Source organism: Microtus pennsylvanicus, chromosome 6 (assembly GCF_037038515.1).
Source record: "Microtus pennsylvanicus isolate mMicPen1 chromosome 6, mMicPen1.hap1, whole genome shotgun sequence".
In the NCBI taxonomy this organism is placed as follows: domain Eukaryota; kingdom Metazoa; phylum Chordata; class Mammalia; order Rodentia; family Cricetidae; genus Microtus; species Microtus pennsylvanicus.
Window position 1 is genome coordinate 82,802,275 of NC_134584.1, and position 19,397 is coordinate 82,821,671.

The following is a 19,397-nucleotide window of genomic DNA, read 5'->3' on the forward strand; positions in this document are numbered from 1 at the left end:
CACGCATTTTCCCCAAGGATCTTTAGTAGACTTTATTACATCTAAACCAGCAGCACAGCTGTGTACTAAGACCCACAGGGTATGTGCAGTACAAACAAGATGTCTGTTGGACAGAAACAGTAGAGAGGCTGAAGAAACCTTCTCAGGTCTTAGCTCGGTGTTCTAGTCTAACTGAGGATGGTAGAAAGGTGGTTGGCGGGGAAGAGGTGACTCTTTGAGGCATATCAAATGCTTTAAGCAGAGGTGTGCCAGTATGTGACTACTTCCTCTGCATGAAATGGGAACTGCCTGAGTTCTTCCAGTTATAGCCTGCCCTGACCATCACAGAATGGACAGGGCTGAGCATACCCCTTCTCTGACTACCCAAAGTCCAAATCCAAATTCTGTAGACTGAATTCTAGTGTCATCCTGGAGTAATTTATTTTGTTTATTTTTAATCAGGATATCTGTTATAATTTTCCATTGTTCTTGGTCCTAAATTGTAGTAGGAGCTGCGGGCCTCTTCCCATAGCACAGCTCCCGGCCGCCTGGCTAGCCTATGTCCCGAAATAACAACACACAAATAGTATTCTTTTAAATACTGCTTGGCCCATTATATCTAGCCTTTTCTTGGCTAACTCTTGCACCTGGACTAGCCCATTTCTAATAATGTGTGTAGCACCGAGGTGCGCTTAGAGGGAAGATTCTAGCCTACGTCCATCCTGGGTCAGAGCTTCATCGCATCTGCCCCAGAGAGCAGAGCTGAGGCATATGAGCTCACTTCCTCTTCCTCCCAGCATTCTGTTCTGTTTACTCCGCCTATCTAAATTCTGCCCTATCAGATGGGCCAAGGCAGTTTCTTTATTAGCCAATGACCTTCCTCCATCACTAAATCAACAGTGGGAAGACTAAAAGTCTGTGGGTCTGATTGGATGAGAGAAGCAATGTTTTCTAATTCAGCTGAAAATCTATTTCTATGTGGTATTTTCTTGGTATTAAATGATGGCAACACACTTAGATTCCTTAACTTATCTAGAGAAATGTCACTACAAATTTTTGGGAGCTTATTTCTATCATTAAATATAAAATTATGTCCATATGCATGTATCTGTGCTTGGGTATGTGCCCTTGGTGTGGGTGACTTCTGAAGACAGAAGCATTGGATTTCCTAGAGTTGGGGTTACAGGCAGCCGTGAGCCATCCAACATGGGTACAAGGAACTGAACTCAGGCCCTCTGGCAGAATACTAATCATTCTTAATCATGGATTCATCTCTAGCCCTGGGAGCAGAATCTGTGAACGATTCATATCACACGTGTTGCCGTTCACAGAGCCATCTCTCTCCCTGCTTTCTGCACTCTCGTGGTTTTCTTACTTCCTCTTCCTGTCAGCGTGTCTGTTATTTCTGTTTTGATTGTTCAGTTCTTGAGAACCATTTCAGATGTGTATAAGTCTAAGAAAATGGTGAGCACCATTGAGAGGGGCATCGGCATCAAACTGAATTACCAAGACATACTCTGAACGATGGAATTCAGCACTTGGGGACGAGGCGGCAACTGTAAAGTCAGCTGTAAAATTAGACAATTAAACACTGTATAATTGAAAGTATGGAATGAACGGATTCCCTCGAAGGTTCCATGGTCCATTAAAATCATCATTTTGGAAGATCTTAAATCAATGACGTCAGTTCCTATTTACGTAAATTGTTTTACCTCCTCCTGGTAGCCATGCGGGGAGTCAAGATGAGCAGAGATGTACTTCCTCTGGAGAAGTATATAAGAGAACATGATAAAATAAGTCATAGTGTTTTCTGGCAATCCTCTGGCCCCAGGTCACATTTCCCCACTCCAGTTAGCCCACTGATAACCCCTCGTATTTCTTTATGTCCAGACACAGACAGGAGGGAGCATTCCTGGTGATTCTGATTTGTCTTTTGATCCCAGGTTGCTGGAACAAAGGGCTTTTATGTGTTATCTGTCTTGGTTTTGTTGAACGTTTTCTTGGCATCTTTGAATTATTCAGAATCGTCAGAGCTTGGCTTCTATAATTGATGAGTTCCGTGGAAAGCAGTGGCATGCCACCTCTTAGCACATTCCTCTTACAGAGTCCGGGAGCAATGGCACAGACACCTGAATGGAGACACTAAAATGACAGACATCTCCCATTTTCTCTCTGCTCTTGTGTTTGCCTGGGGCTGGACCTCAAGAGGATAATGCATCAGTTGAAATCTGGACCAGTTTAGAACAAGACTCATTAAGTTATCATAAAACCCTGGCACGATGCAAAACATCTCAAGAGTTTTTCTCTCTGTAGACCTGTCATATGGTAGTTTTAACCTTTGCTTTGGAAAAAGCATAATAAATATGGAAATGGAGATGCACATGGGCAGTCTTTAAAAGTGACTCAAATGGGGCTGGAGAGACGGCGCAGCAATTAGCTTGCAGAGAAACTGGGTTTGGTTCCCAGCACCCACATCAGATATCTTTTTTTTTTAATTTATTTATTTATTAAAGATTTCTGTCTCTTCCCCGCCACCGCCTCCCATTTCCCTCCCCCTCCCCCAATTAAGTCTCCCCCCAGCCCGAAAAGCAATCAGGGTTCCCTGTCCTGTGGGAAGTCCAAGGAACCCCCACCTCCATCCAGGTCTAGTAAGTTGAGCATCCAACCTGCCTAGGCTCCCACAAAGCCAGTGCGTGCAGTAGGATCAGAAACCCATTGCCGTTGTTCTTGAGTTCTCAGTAGTCCTCATTGTCTGCTATGTTCAGAGAGTCCGGTTTTATCCCTTATAATTAGTGATCCTAGAGAAGCTAAATAAGGAGAACCCAAAGAAAAACATATAGGCATCCTCCTGAATATTAACCTTCAGCAAGCGATGAAAGGAGACAGAGACAGAGACCCAAATTGGAGCACAGGACTGAAACCTCAAGGTCCAAATCAGGAGCAGAAGGAGAGAGAGCACGAGCATGGAACTCAGGACCGCGAGGGGTGCACCCACACACTGAGACAATGGGGATGTTCTATTGGGAACTCACCAAGGCCAGCTGGCCTGGGTCTGGAAAAGCCTGGCACATCAGATATCTTACAACCTCTCAAAACTCCAGTTACAGCCTCTGCAGGTGCCTGCATCCATATGATGAATATAAACACATACGTACTTGGAATTTTCCTTGGGCCACCAACCAGCTCCCAAATAAAGACACAGATACATTAATTATGAATGATCGGCCTAGGCTTAGGTTTGTCCCACTCATTTTTATAACTTAATTTAACCTGCTCTCTTCATCTACATTTTGTCTTGGGGCTTTCTCCTTTTCTCTCACTCTGTATGTTCTGCTCTTCTGTGTCTGGCTGGCTGGCCCTGGCTTCTCCCTAGTGTCTCTTTTCTTTCTCCTCTGAGTCTAGATTCCCTCTCCTATTTATTCTCCCTTCCTGGAAGTCCTGCCTATACTTCCTCCTTTCCTATTGGCCATTTAGCTATTTCTTAGACCTATCTGGTGCTTCAGGCAAGGTAAAGAGCAACACATCTTTACACAGTTAAACAAGTATTGTGCAACATAAACAAATGCAACATATATTTGCATTGTTAAATATTCTGCAACACATTCACACATAGAGACAAAAATAAATAAATCTTTGAGCTGTTAGTCATATTCTGCACAGCTATTATTAAGGCAGTAAGCCAGTTGCACAGTCAGAAAAGACTAAACAAGAGGCATAATGTAGCTTCAGAGTTCAAGGTCTCAGTCACACGTTCACTTACACAGCTGGAGTGTGTGGATGTGTGGATTGGCTGGAAAAGGAGTTGGCAGACACACTCGGCATTGGGGTCTATTGCTCAGTGTTTGATGCATGATTCCGACAGCTCTCTTTTATGTGAAGATGTGAAACCCTGCCATTATTGGCACAGCAAAAGCTTGAGTTGAGATAATCTTATCTGTATTTTTTTTCAATTGCCCAGAGTATTTTCATGATGGTTAAAGATCAGGCCATTTTTTTTTCATTTTTAAACACACGCTTCATTCTATGGTATTTTATGATATAGTAGAAGTATCCTTGCGTGGGACCCAGTTCATAAAGGAAACCTGGTGAACTAAATTGAGTTTCGAAGAGGATCCCATCAGCCAGCTTTCCCTCACTGTGACAAATCCCTGAGTCTCTGGCCCAGGAGGTTTATTGTGGCACGGCCAGGTGGTTTCAGTGCCATCGTGCCTGTGGCAAGGCAGACATTGTAGGGAGGAGTGTGTGATGGAGCAAGGCAGGTCTCCTCATTGTAGCTGAAAACAGAGAAAGTGGGGGAGTGAGGTCTGTTGTTTCTAGAAGGTACTGCCAATGGTTCTGCCACCGTTCCTCCTCAGAGCTAAGGCTGGCAGCTGAGCCTTTAACACACAGATTTTAAGAGTCATTTCAGAGGCAAAACAGCACACCCCATAGTTACTCTGAGACTGACAAACATATTCAGTTTGGTACTCAAATATCAGCATCTATAATGTAAAAGCTACATAGGAAATATTCATGGAGTGGTTTTCTTTCGTGATTAACTTACCAGAAGTGTGTGTGACTGTGTGTGTTGTATGCGTGCGCTGTACTTGTGTTTGTGTGTATGTGTGTATGTCTTTGTGTGTATGAGTGTGTTGTGTGTGTATTTGTGTGGATATGTATTGCTGTGTGTGTTTGTGTTATGTACATTTTTGTGTATGGGTTGTATGTGTATATGTGTTTGCATGTGTTTGTGTGTGTATTTGTGTATATGTGCATGCATGTATGTGTGTATGTGTGCATGCATGTGTGTGTACTTTACTGTCATTCTTCTCAATTTCCTCCAAGACCAGCAGCAGCTCTGGTCTGTCTGTGGATGCTGTGTCATGGTGGTCAGAGGCAGCAGCTCTGTCTGTGGATGCTGTGTCATGGTGGTCAGAGGCAGCAGCTCTGTCTGTGGATGCTGTGTCACAGTGGTCAGGGGCAGCAGCTGGGCTCTGTCTGTGGATGCTGTGTCACAGTGGTCAGAGGAGAGTTTCTCTCCTGGTCATTAATCAAATTGTCCTTATTTTCTGCTTTAAAAAATGTCAACAACACAGGGTATATTAGAAAACGTGGCGATCATTAAAATGAAAAGCAGACAAAAAAATCAAAAGTTGAAGGACTCATTTGGGGCTTGACAAAGACAACAGAGCTTTATGTTTTCTGACAGAACTCAAAATCTAAATTTCATGAAAAAATAATTACTAATCTTTAAAGGGCAAGAAATAGCCAAAGACCCTTACAAGTGCTTTGAGAGACAGAAAGAAAGAGGCTTTGTAACTCTGAACAGGGAGTTAAGGCATAGCAATGGAGTGCCCACAGAATAACTAAGTGATTCATGTTTTCATACATTAGTAGGAAATATTTTAGATATTTTAAGTATTGAGGTTTTGTTTTACCACAAAAAGAGTATTGGGTTTCCAAACTCAGTAAGCTTATGTGAATTGATTAGCTCTTGCCAGATACAAGTTAACCTGAGGGCATCTTCTTGAATTCAATACATGCTTTTTCTTTGCTCTCCTCTCCTTCCTCTGCTTCCTCTTCTCTCTTCTCCTCATCTCTCCCCTCTCCTTCTCTCCTTCTCCCCTCTCTTCCTCTCCTCCCTTCCCTCTCCTCACCTCTCCTCTCCTCCCCTCTCTTTCCCTCTTTCCCCTCCCCCTCCTCTTCTTTTCTCCCCTCCCCTCTCCTCCTCCCCTCTCTTCTCCTCTTCCCTCCCCTCTTCTTCTCTCCTCCTCTCCTACTCTCCCTCCCCTCTTCTTCAACTCTTAGAAAAATATAGTAAACTCTTCATAAGTTTTGTGATGTGATCAAGTGGATAAAATGTAAAAAAAATGATCTTTTTGAGCATACATTATTCCTAGGTGTTAAATTATTTTCTCTCATTATCTTTAAAAGCTTCTGCTGCTTCATGCTTTTGTCAGTATTGTAGAAGATAAACCTTCTGTCTAATTCTTGGTCAGGGTATAGAAATATCTAAGAAGACTTGAATTTGCTGTCTTGAGAATGAGGCATTGGGAGACTTCAGAGGTATGCTTGTGGATGACAGTGCTCACTGTGCTAGCATGGGAATCTGAGTCAGATCCCAGCATTCACATACAAGGCCAGATACAGCCCCGTCTCTGCATGGAAAAATCCAGAACTGGGCAGCGGGAGAAGAGATAGGAAGATGGGTGGGGACTTACATCCTCTCAGCTTAGCTTCAGGTTCAATAAGAGACACCTTCTCCCACTAAGGCAGTGGGTGATAAAACAGAATGGCTGATGTCCCTCTGTCCTTTGAGAGCACATGCACACACATGTGCATGTAATACATGTACATATCCCATGTTCACATATGTACATAAACATGCATCAAAATAAAGAATGACATTTAGAATCAAGGCTTCTGTGTGTGTGTGTGTGTATATTATATATACACATATACACACATATATATATTCATAAGGATACTGTTGTTGAGCGTCTTTCTTTGAGGTGCTTACAGAAGGGTGGGTGTACATTTTCTCATTTCCAAGTTCAGGAAAGGCATTTCATTTTTACTCAAACAACAAATGAGATATGGTAAAGGTGTGTAAGGCCTTGTCCATCTTACACTGAGGGGACCTGATCCATGTGTTATGCTCGAAATTGCTTACAGTTAGATAGATTCACTTCACTGTCGACTAATAGTCTTAACTGGCTGTATTGTTAAATTGGAGCTGACTCTCTAGATAGAGACTGGTGACATCTGACGCTGCTCTGTCATTTAAGCCTTGGGTCTGACTGTCACAATGGGTGTCATCACTCAGCAGCAATTGCAGGAGCGTTCTGTCCTGAAATGTGTGATTTGGGAGTGTGTTGTGAGTTTGGGATTCCCGAAGAAGATCACGTATAAGGTTAATATGTGACCTTTCCCTCTGCTCCTGAATCTTGGGTTGCATGACACAGTTACTCTTTAAACCCTGGCCACCTACTCCAAATAACATGCTTTCCCAATGCCAAAGACTTACTTCTGATAAGACAGGAAAGTGTGTGGTTGAAATGTTGGCATTTGAAGATGTGTAAAATATTTATTTTATAAATCTTAGGACAAAGAAATAAACCTTTCTGACATATAAAAATTTTAACTAGTAGGGCCTTTGGAAAGAATTTCAAGTATTTAGGAAATAGCATGTATATTTTTACTTACTTGAGTACATAAAGCTAAGAGTGATCAGAGTATGCTTATAAACATTCTCCAAAGTGTATTTTACATATATGTACTTATATTTTTATCTATATTTATAGGTGTGTATGCTTTATAAAATATTTAAAGACAAAGAAATGAATAGGTGGGAAGAGTCAACACTGCTGCATTTACTAATTGAATTTTCAGATATGAGTTCCAGATGCTAACACCAAAATATGACGTAAAAAATATTTTTAAAAATTCAAGTTCACTAATGGATTCCAATAAGCAAGATTTTGTTTATTAAATGGATAAGCGAAACGTTGCCCTAATTGATGATTTTCTTTACCGAGCTTCTCGTGATATCCATTTGCTTTTGATTTAACTCCTGCCCTTCTTTCTTCCCGGCCAGTGTTAAGGAACCCTGTGTGTAAGCTCTATAGATTCCCCACCGCTGACAACAAGTGGATGCGGATCCGTGAGCAGATGTCAGAAAGCGTTCTTTCCTTCCATATCCCCAAGGAGCTGATTGCCCTAAACATAAAAGAAGACTTGTGTAGGTAAGAGAAACTAACCATCTCTCACACTCCTTTTTGGTTTTAGCTAAAGTTATATAACATAGATATTTAATATGCTATGTTGTTTGAAGCACACAAATTGAGGAATGGTTACACTGAGCCATGAACACATATAAGACCTCACACCCCTGATGTTAAAGCTGACCTCAACTGCGTTTTTGCTTTCAGCTTTACCTTTTCCAATAGGGATCAAGCAAAGTTTTAAATTATGTGCGTTAGGAGATAGCTCAAGTGCTTCCTGTGAAAGCATGGAATCTGCATGTACTCCCCAGTGGCCAGATCAAAAGCAGGCAGCACAGATTTGTAGTTGCAGCACTGGGGAGACAGAGACAGAGGATCACAGGAACTTGAAGGCCAGCCCAGCTCACTAGCTGGTGAAGTTCCAGGTCAGGTGAGAGATTCTTTCTCTAAAGAAACAGTGCAAGGTGACCGAAGGAAACCCCATGTGTAGATCTTTGCTCATCTACATGTGGATGTGTGCAAATATAGAGCTATCATGCTCCACACGCATACAAATTGCATATATGATGTTATTTTGTTTCCTCCTCCTCCTTCTCCTCCTCCTCCTCCTCTTTCTCCTCCTCCTCCTCCTCCTTTTTCTTCTTTTATTTTTGAGACAAGGTTTCTCTGTAGCTTTAAAGCCGGTCCTGGAACTAGCTCTTGTAGATCAAGCTGGCCTCGAACTCACAGATATTTGCCTGCCTCTGCCTCCTGAGTTTTGGGATTAAAGGAATGAGCCACAACTGCTTGGTCAACTAGTTTGTATCTTGAGTTGCATTTCTTATGCAAAGTTTTATAGCAAACCAATACCACAAGCTCTGACTCATGTCTTTACCTTGTCTGTTTCAGGTTACTCTTTGTTTGGTTCCTATTTGAATTAAAGAAGAGTAGCCTTGTGTATGGACTATGTAAATTAGCGAGACTTTTAAACATTTGTTGGTCTAAAAGCATTTAAGATAACTGGTAAAATACGTTAATGGAAAGCACTTTTTCCAATGAAATCAAATAAATTTCTGTAATAACACAGGAGGATCTGTGAGTTCATTGGTTTGTAAGAGCATCTCTGAACCATGACTAATTAGATAATCTGATACTTTGCCTTTTAAACGGAGCTGTAATGACTAGACGCAGAATACTGTATCATATGAAACACATTTAAGGTCCAAAATCTCAAATGATTGTGAATGTTTTCATAGTTTAATAATTCTATAATTGCTGAAACATACAGTAGAGAGTAAACTGTCCTGTGCTTGGGTTCCTGTTTCATGTCAATAGCTGGACACCTTTGACTAGTGATATTGGTCCTTTTAGTAGACTCTGCCGTCTCCAGAGATTCCAGATTGATCTATGCCAGGCACCACAGAAGGGTTGCTACAGTGGTGGTAAATCGGTTAGAGTAGGGATAAATGCACCACTATTTATCAAAAAGAAGAAGTGTTAACAGAAACTGACATTTAGGAAAAGTTAAGAGGGGTTTTGGATTTAAAGAAACTGGTGTGGGTCTAGAAACAACAACTGAAGGAAAGACGAGTAGATGGGTGCTTAGGGTGACTGGTTGAAGAAAACCAGAGCACAGAAATCAAATCATAAAAATGGACTCCGGCCAAGGGAAGCTGGGGCATGGCCAGGCATCTCCACAGACTATGGAAGACCCAGCCACATATACTGGAGAGACAGCCTAGCAGCAGAGTACCAGACAGGACCTGGCCCATCACTCAGCTAAGAAGCAAAAAGATTTTCTCAGTGAGCAGATGTAAGAGGTGATGGCTAGCTCTAACCCCTATGCTGCATCTTAGGAACTCCATCTAGCTTGGTCCCCAAATCCCCAAAGAAATAACCGAAGGCACAGCAAACAGACAATGAAGGCATTTCACAACACAGAGAAATCTATTCAAACACTAATATATAAGTATATAAAATATAAGTGTTCTGACTTCCATGCACAAATGTGTGCGTGCAGTCATACATGTGAACACACACATATGTAATTTAAATTGACAATATAAAAATTCTTAAAACATGATTTTTTTATCAAAGTAGAATCTCCCAGATGAACTGGACTCTGAAAGACTTTATGCAGTAGTGTTTCTACTGCTTTTATTCAGATCCCAGGACAGTCCCTGCCCTGTTTGTAGTAATAGGAGCGGCAGGGCTGCGTCCCCGGCACCCCGGCTGCCTGGCTAGCTTATGCCCCGAAATAACAACACACAAATTGTATTCTTTTAAACACTGCTTGGCCCATTATATCTAGCCTCTTCTCGGCTAACTCTCGCACCTGGACTAGCCCATTTCTAATAATCTGTGTAGTCCACGAGGTGGCTTACCAGGGAGATTTTAGCCTACATCCATCCTGGGTCGGAGCTTCATCGCGTGTGCCCTGGAGAGGGGAGCATGGCATCTGCTCCAGAGAGCAGAGCTGTCAAGTCTGAGCTCACTTCCTCTTCCTCCCAGCATTCTGTTCTGTTTACTCCACCCACCTATGTTTTAACCTATGAGAGCCAAGCAGTTTCTTTATTATAATTAACCAATGACCTTCCTCCATCACCTGTTTGCTTTCCCTCCCAAGCCCAGTGGCAGATGGGGTCTTCTTGACTTTCACTGAAGGCCAGAGCATCATTGATGCCATCCTTCAGTACTTGTGAGCATTTATAAAACATTTTATCACCATACTTAGGGAGTTATTAAGGGAAAGATCAGGACTTCAGAAAAAAGTTATCTGGGCCAACTTACTATGATGAACACATAATGGCAAAGACTTGTGTAATTATTTTGTGAATTTTTAGCCAATTGCATCCCTATACTTTTAATAAAAAGGAATAAGCTTATGTCTTGTGTCCTCTATGAGACCTGTAGAACATGGGTGGGTATTCAACTACACAGAAAGATGATAGACAGACATAGATATAACCAGTCATACATACTTTAAAATATAATTCAATAAACACAGTCTTAAGTCTGTTATAAGTAGCCATGTTCATATACCTACAGCATGCATATATATTTATACATGTCATATATGTACCTGCAGCCATGAGAAGACTATACAAGGGCCAATGTAAATATTTTTGTCTTTTTTGACAGATGTACTCTCTGTCCCTGCCACTTTAGCACAAACAAACAAGCAGTCACGGACATTTGAGTGAACAGTTATAGGTGCATTTTAATCAGATTTTATTGAGAAAAGCAGAGCTTGCTTCTTGGGTCCCAAGATGATGAACTCACAAGCACAGTCCTCAGTGCCTATGCAGACTTTATTGAAAATTTTTTGTTGACAATTTTAATCTTTTTTTCATCTCTCTTCTGAAGTTATACACACCCTCTGACAGCATAGTATAGCAGTTCTGAGTTGTGTCTTGCCAAATCTCTGCAGGAGCGCTTGTTAGTCACTTGACTATTTTGTTGTATTCACTTGCCCTAATTGAGGAAGGGAAGGAGCATGGGAAAGGCAAAGGACTGCCATGGGAGGACATGAGCTGCCACCTTGGCAATGAGGCCATCTTCACTCAGCACAGTAGCTAAGCCATGTTGTGGAGCTGCTGGCAGAAGAAAGCGATTGCCTCCCCTCCACTCTGTACACCCTGGAGACAGTGTAAGAACTCTAGTGGGGGGGGGGTGCGCACATACCCACTGAGGACTAGAGGAACTGCCAGAGATGCCACCATTTCTGGTGGAGGTACATGATCAAGACCAAGGAACTGCCATGGGTAAGTAGTCCAAGAGCAGATGCAAAGACATGCACCACTGAGATGCCATGACATTATGTAAAGGGCCAGATAGAGCCTGTGAAAACTCTGCCATTATAAATCATCTCACACCATAAACCACCAGGTAATCAAAGATATGACAAGGAACTAAGAACCAGACCCCCATGTCCTTGATGCATGTGCAGTATCCACAATATGCCCATCACCTACTGAAACATTTCCTTGGGGTAGCATAGGAGAAAGCAAACTTCTAAAGGGCTGTGTGTGTGTATTGCATAACAATCATAATGAAAGGAAATGATGTATCAGTTTGAGAATTCGAGTCCCAAATTCTTCAAGTTTGATTGTGAGATTGCTTTTGAAAGGTAACAGCAATTAAAGGAAATGGGTAAGGCTATGCTAATTATGTATAGTCAAATCTGTTTCTAAAGACAAAAAAAAAATCTCAACAGTCAAACATGCTACTGACTTTCATGTGTCTGAGTTTGACATATATCTGTAAGTTAGTCTGGGTATGTTTGCAGGACCACATGTGTTCGCTGTTTGCTTGTTGGCAGAATTCATCCTTTTAGAGTATAAATGAAGAAAACCATATTCTCTGCAGCCAATCCTGACCGAGTTTAAATGCTGCTGGGAGGGGGGACGTAATGAGCGGCACAGCAGCTTCTTTCATATCCTTCATTCACAGTATCTGTCCTTGCCTGCCGCCGACATCCAAAACCACGTTTGCATTTTGTCTCACAGTTAGTATGACATTTGCACCCAGTCTGAACCATTTTTATTAAATTTGACGTTGTACACACACAAAGTCTTATGGCCATGACAGAGTTGAAATCCTCAGGGAGCTGCCCCCCCAGCTGACCTGGGCAGTGGCATCTTCTCAGTTTAAATTCAAAGAAAATAATCTTTTGAGTCGGCAGTGAAGGGTTCACAGCACTGCACTCTGAATTTTATATTATGGTTTTGCTCCAGGATCCTCACAAGCAGGAAGTCTGAGCCAACATTGTTTACTGCAGTGAAGATGGGCTCATCCTGTGGTTAGTGATTTCGGGACGTTTGTTCCTGGAGATAGAATGTATAATACAGATATGGAAAATAATTTTTATTATGAAAAGAGTGCATGTAAACAAAGCAATAAAACAAAGACAATGTGAAAAGGGGAAAAACCACTCTAAATTTCAATACCAGAAGGAAAAGAGGGTGTGTAATTTCAGTATTTACTCTGGCTGTGGTAAGCATAATTTCCATCTGTGGCCATCATGACCTCCTTGGTGTAAAGTTGAGAGTTTTTAGGATGTAACTTTGTGGGTATGGATAGTACTGGGGAGTGAACCTGGAGCCTCACACAGTCTCTAACACAGATCCGTTATCCCCAGCACCTGTTTATGTTGTAAATGTATCTACAGTTTGTCGATATGATATTAAATGAAGTATAGGCTAGTAACCAATTAGATATTTCATCTTAGTTTTTGTGAGTATTTTTAAAAGCACATGGAAGGATGTGCTTTTATAATGTCTTCACAGTGCTGTTTCTGGATTACAGATTGAACTGCTAATTTATTTCACAGCCATGTAAAGTTGGAACACTAAAACTTGCTCCTCTTACAGAATTCTTAGGTTTGCCAGCTGGCAGCAGGTTCATTTCCGCTAGCTTCTCAATGTAAATATAAATATCTTTTCAAAACTGAGCTCCTCAGCCTCATTTTAAATATTTTCTTCCTTTCATTTTGAGAAATGATCGACCCTTTAGTTTTTGTTCTTATTTTTTTTTATAGTTGAAAGATGATTTGGTAGTATTTAACTTAATCTAATTCATAGGTTATATATGGATACCAACGTATATATAAATAATATGGCCAGGTGGTGGTGGCGCACGCCTTTAATCCCAGCACTCGGGAGTCAGAGGCAGGCGGATCTCTGTGAGATTGAGGCCAGCCTGGTCTACAAGAGCTAGTGCCAGGACAGGCTCCAAAGCTACAGAGAAACCCTGTCTCAGAAAAACTAAAAAAAAATAATAATAATAATATATAACACATTTTAATTAAAATAGGATTACATTACTTCCCCCTTTCCTTTTCTCCTTCAAACCCCTCCCAACCTTCACTCTGAAATCAGTAGCATCTTTTCTTTCATTATTATTGTTACATATATATGTATATGCACAGAGATACATACTTATGCAAACCTTTAGACATTTCTTTCTTTTATGTTTACCCCAGGGCAATGCTTCAGTGGGTGATTGACTTACTGTGTGTATTGCTTTTGCATCAAGGTCACCGGAACCTGGTTCTTGGTTCCTTGCCGTGTCTTTGTTCACCTGGTGGTTTGTACTTGTAATCACAGAACTCTCATGGGCTCCAACAAGCAGGTGATGACGTCATGGCATCACAGGTGTGTCCTTGCTCTGATCTCAAAGTATTTACTCACCATTATAGTTCCTTGATACTGATCATGCAACTGCACCAGAAATTGTGGGATCTTCAACCGTCCCACTTGTTCTCAGTGGGGATGTGCTGTCCCTGAGAGCTATTATACATCCTGGATTGTTCTTCTCCCAGCAATTCCATAGCATGGCTTATCTACTTTACTGAGTACCCATGGCCTCTTCATGGATCTCAGTGAATTTGAGGCCAGTCTGGTCTATATAGTGAATTCCAGGACAGCCAGAGACACACAGATAAACCTTGTCTTGAAAAACCAAAAAGGTGACCTCACCATCAAAGCCATGTAGGCCCACATATGCGTTTTCAAACACGTTAAATTATGCTAAAATGTATGCCATATTGTACGTGATATTCACTTCCCCTGAATTTGATAGCTATTTCCATGCTTCAATGAATTTTCCTAAAATTTTTGTATATAATAATTACCTGATAGTCTATCATGTGAGTGTCCACTAATGTACATATAAACTGTTGCTCCAATGTTTGTATGTTTGCATATATATTATGTATTTTAACTTACCTCCTTTATCTTGTGTGTTTAGTGCATGGATACACATGTATATCCTGTGCTTGCCCATGTGGAGGTCAGAGGTTAACTTTATGTATCTTCCTCTATTACCCTCCACCTTGATTTTTAATGTAATTTCTGTTGAAATTAGATTGACACTAGAGCTTGCCCTTTCAGCTGCATGAGCTAGTCGATAGCTTCTCCCATCAGCCCCTCTCTACCTTCCCATCCAGTGTTGAGTTACAGGCCTCTACTGCCATGCCAAGCTTTCCCATGGGCTTTTGGTGCTCCGAGCCCATGTCCTCCTGCTGCACTGCTAACTACTGAGCCAGGTCCCCAGCCTTGTGTTATGGAAAATTACTTTAATAGTGTCTGATGAACACATTAATGGGCATCTTTAATATGTTTTCAGTTTCGAAGCAAAGGCCATTTGTATTTTATGGCCTTGATTTCTTATTGCCAACTTGTCTCTGTCAACTTGGCATTAAAAATTTTCCTGTTACTTATACATGCAAATCATGAACTCACTGGTTTTAAGACATTAATATTTTATCTCTTATGTGGATGAATATCTGCCCATCTGTGGATTACCAATACAACAAAAACATAAGTAAAATGTCAATGTAGAACCCAATGTATTCATCATTTCCTTTTATTTTTTAAATTTTAAGTAAACTTATTATTTAAAACATGCAAATAAAAAATACATGCCGAAATTAATCAGACATAAAGTCTACATATCTCATTGAACTTTTGTTCAATGGTTAGTCATTCTGAAGCCATAGAGCTTCACATTGATTTTATGTTTGACTATCAAACTGTTTGGTAGTTAATTGTAACTTTCACATCCTTACCCACCACCAGAACCAAAAAGTCCACGACAGAGTTAGAACTATAAAAATGTTCCCTTTTACTTTTAAGAGTTATCTTAACATATATACTTTGACATGTTTCAAATACTATTTTTTAATCATACTTTTACATTAATATCATTTCAAGTTCTTATGTATATTTTGTTATCTTTCATGTTGTAACTCAAAAGCCAGCTTTGGACTAGTGACTTGGTCAAGTCAGAAAAGTGCTTAGCTTGTCAGAGTGGAGACGAGTTAGATCCCATGAACTGGTAAAACAAACTGGGGTTAGTGGTGCATTCTTAAATCCCAGTGCTGAGGAGGGAGAGAAGAGGAGATTCCTGGATCTGCTGACCACCCAGCCTACACTAATAGGCAAACTGCAGGCCACTGAGAGACATGTCTCAACGTGGCGGACAGCCCCTGAGGAATGACACAGAAACCATCCTCCGACTTCAGCATTCATAAACACACACATGTACACGGACTCATAAATGTTAATCAGTCTCTTAATATTTTGTTTATTTTACATTTTGAAATCTTACAACCTGAAGCTTATTAGCATTACAGAAGGAATTACTAAATTTGCTCTACTATTGAAAATCTGGCCAATTTTATTTCCCTTCTCACCTCTTATCCGCCACTAAGTCACCATAGCAACAACAAAACAAACAAACAAACAAAACAAACCACTTAGTTTTCCCCCCGTTATGTTACTATTACTTTATATTTGTGACTGGCAGGGGTGCACATTGATATGCCACAGCATATGTACGGAGATCAGAGAACCACACAGAATCTGGTGTCTTACTGGGCAGTGGTGGCACACGCCTTTAATCCCAGCACTCGGAAGGCAGAGGCAGGCCCATTTCTGTGATTTCAAAGCCAGCCTGGTCTACAAGAGCTAGTTCCAGGATAGGCTCCAAAGCTACAGAGAGTCCCTGCCTTGAAAAAAAATCTGTTGTCTTCCCACACTTGAATTTATAGAATCAAAATAGGATGTAATGACAGGTACATTTTCTGCTGCTCTATTTTTCTGGCCCAGCTGAATTCTTTTTTAAAAAGCTGACATCTTGCACTAAGACCAACAATTAATAAATGGGACCTCATGAAATTGAAAAACTTCTCCATGGCAAAGGACACCATCATTCAGACAAAGCTGCAACCTTCAGAATGGAAAAAGATTTTTCTAACTACACATCCAATAGAGGGCTAATATCAAAAACACATAAAGACCCAGATAGTAAGAAACTAGCCCAATAAAAAATGAGGTACAGGTCTAAACAGAATTCCCAAAAGAGAAAACTCAGATTTCTGAGAAACTCAGAAATGTTCAACATCCTTAGCCACCTGGGAAATGCAAATCAAAACTACTTTGAGATTTCATCTTACACTCATCAGAATGTTTGATAAAATAAATCATAGCTCATGTTGGAAAGAATATAGACTAAGGGAAATGCTCATTCCTTGATGGTGTGAGTGCAAACTTGTACAGCCACTGTGGAATCAGGGTGGTGGTTCCTCAGGAAGATGGGACTTGATCTACTTCAAGTCACAGCTGTACCTTCTTGGGTATACACCCAAAGGCTCCTACAATAGAGACATTCGTTCAACCATGTTGATTCCTTCTTTGCTCATAATAGCCAGATGCATGAAACATAGATGTCAGGCCATAGATGAATAGATAAAGAAATTGTGTTACATTGACCAATGAATTATTTCCCAGCCATTAAAAGAGGAAATTCTTAGGTAAATGATTGAACTAGAAAAAAGGAAAGTCATCCTGAATGAGGTATCCCAGAAACAAACAAAAAAAAGATAAATGATATGTATTAATTTATATGTAGACTTTAGCTGTTAAGTAGATAATAACCAAGCTACAATCCATAGGACCATGAAGGTTATGTATCAATAAATCTCATTAGAAAAGAGAAATAGAATAGATAGTTTTAGATGGATTGCAAGGGCTAGAAGAGGAGGATCAAATGGTGAGACAGAGGGGAAAATTAAGAGCCATTTGAGGGTTAGTTTAGAAACCTAATAGATTAGAAGCTTCTTAAAACATAAACATGCATGAATATGATTTAATTGAAATTGCAAAATAACGGGGGAGGCAGAGCCGCAACTGGCTATCTCTAGTCACTAATGAAGCTTCCAGTCCTGGCACTGGGTTACATCTAATTGACTTGTTGGCCAAAGGAGGTCCCATGGGGGATTTCCAAACAACCCAGCCTGTTTCTAAGACTATATGTTGCTCTCCACAAACTGACAGCAAGGCCCCATTGCTGAAGACAACACCTGCACAACTCATTGAACATGGAGAAACTTGAGCTTGTGCCTAAATAGTCTTTACCTCTACATGCTACCATACACTATACAGGAGTACTCTGCATGGTACCAAATGAGAAACATATATGCCAAGCCAGTCACAAACCCTGCAATATACAATGCCTGCAAGATAAGCCAGTGCAACAGTGGCACAAAGCTTGTGGGAGTTACCAGCCAATACCTGATTTGTCTTATGGCCCACTCCATGAGATGGAACCCATATCTAACATTGCTTGGGTGACCAAGAACCTGAGACTAGATAGTTCAGGGACCTCGGGGGAATTCAAATACTACTGTTCTAAAAGAAACAAACAAACATGGCAATGAAATGATTTCTAATGACCTTCTGCTATGCTTGTGCATCTGATATACTCATGCCTTGACTAGTCATCAGAGAAGTTTCTTCATGCAGCAGATAGGAACACATACAGAGTCCTACAGCCAGACATGCAAAGAATCAGAGACGTTGGAGCCCTCAGCCGTAATCTGGATGTCTCCATCAGATCCCTGAGAAAGAAGAGACAGAAATAATGTAAAAACGAGAAGGGATGGAGGGCACTAAGAAAGCAACAAAAACTCCAAATCAACTTGACTAAAGTGCATGTGAACCACCAGAGACTGAGGCAGCAAGCATAGGACCTTTATGGGCTCTTTACCAGGTCCTTCATGTTTATATTATGGTTTCCAGTTTAGTGATTTTATGAGTGATTCCTGAGTGAAAATTAATGGGTCTCTGATTCTTGTGCCTTCTCTTGGGTTATTTTCCTTTTGTTTGTTTATTTTGTCTAATTCCGACATGTTAATTTTGTTTTATCTTATCATATGTCATATTATATTATTATAACTTAGAAGACTATTTTTAAAATTCTCCTACATGTTGACATCCAGCTATACTAGCACCATTTGTTGAATATGCTTTTTTTTCATTTTATATTTTTTGCTTCTTTGTCGAAATCAGGTGTTCATAGGTGTATGGATTGATATCCAGGTCTTTGATTCAGTTCCATTGGTCTTCCTGTCTGTTTTTAGGCAAATACCAGGCTGTTTTTAATACTGTAGCTCTGTAGTAGAGTTTGAAGACAGGGATTGTGATGCCTCCAGAAGTTCCTTTGTTGTACAGGATTGTTTTGGCTATCCTGAGTTTTCTGATATCCCATATGAAGTTGAGTATTGTTCTTTCGAGGTCTGTGAAGAATCTTGCTATGATTTTGCTGGGTATTGCATTGAATCTGTAATATGTACTCACTCATAAGTGGCTTTTAGACATAAATCAAAGAAAAATCAGCCTACAATTCACATCCCCAGAGAGCCTCGTAAACAAAGAGGATCCTAAGAGAGACATAGCCTCATGGCGGAGGTACTGGCCAGAGACATGCTTATTGCCAGAATTCTATGGAGTTTCAAGGTCCCTGCCACCACCAAGAAGCATGCTATCAGCTACTACTCATAAACAGCATTTCAGTTTTTTGTGGTGGGGCCTCTTAAAAGAGTTTTTGCAGCTAAAACTGAGTCAGGAAGCCTCTCTCAAATGAAACTCTTGCCTCCTGCAAACAGAGCCCACCCAGGAAAATGCTGCTACCACAAAGCCATGCTTAACACTATTCTTTTGTGTCTAGAACTATTTCCCAAGCTCTCTCAGGTTTTATGCGGATATAGTTGCCCCACGTTGGGTGCTATTTGTTGACAGAGGTTTCTGTCCTGGTACTGCAGCTGTTCAGTCCCAAAGAAACACACAGAGGTCTACATTAATCATAAACTGGTTGGCCTTTGAGCTCAGGCTTCTTATTAACTATTACATCCTACATTAACCCCTAATTCTTGTCTGTGTCAGCCATATGGCT

The 19,397-nt window shown here is 40.7% G+C and overlaps 1 protein-coding gene across 13 annotated transcripts in view; it reads left to right on the forward strand.

The window, feature by feature from the left end:
• The window catches only part of Inpp4b (inositol polyphosphate-4-phosphatase type II B), a 757,204-nt gene that overhangs the window by 558,268 nt on the left and 179,539 nt on the right, over positions 1–19,397 (forward strand). For all 13 annotated transcript variants that reach the window (XM_075976561.1, XM_075976565.1, XM_075976570.1 and 10 more), the window contains one exon: positions 7,556–7,703. In XM_075976561.1, coding sequence (XP_075832676.1) covers positions 7,556–7,703 — 148 coding nt within the window. The remainder of the gene's footprint in view (positions 1–7,555; positions 7,704–19,397) is intronic.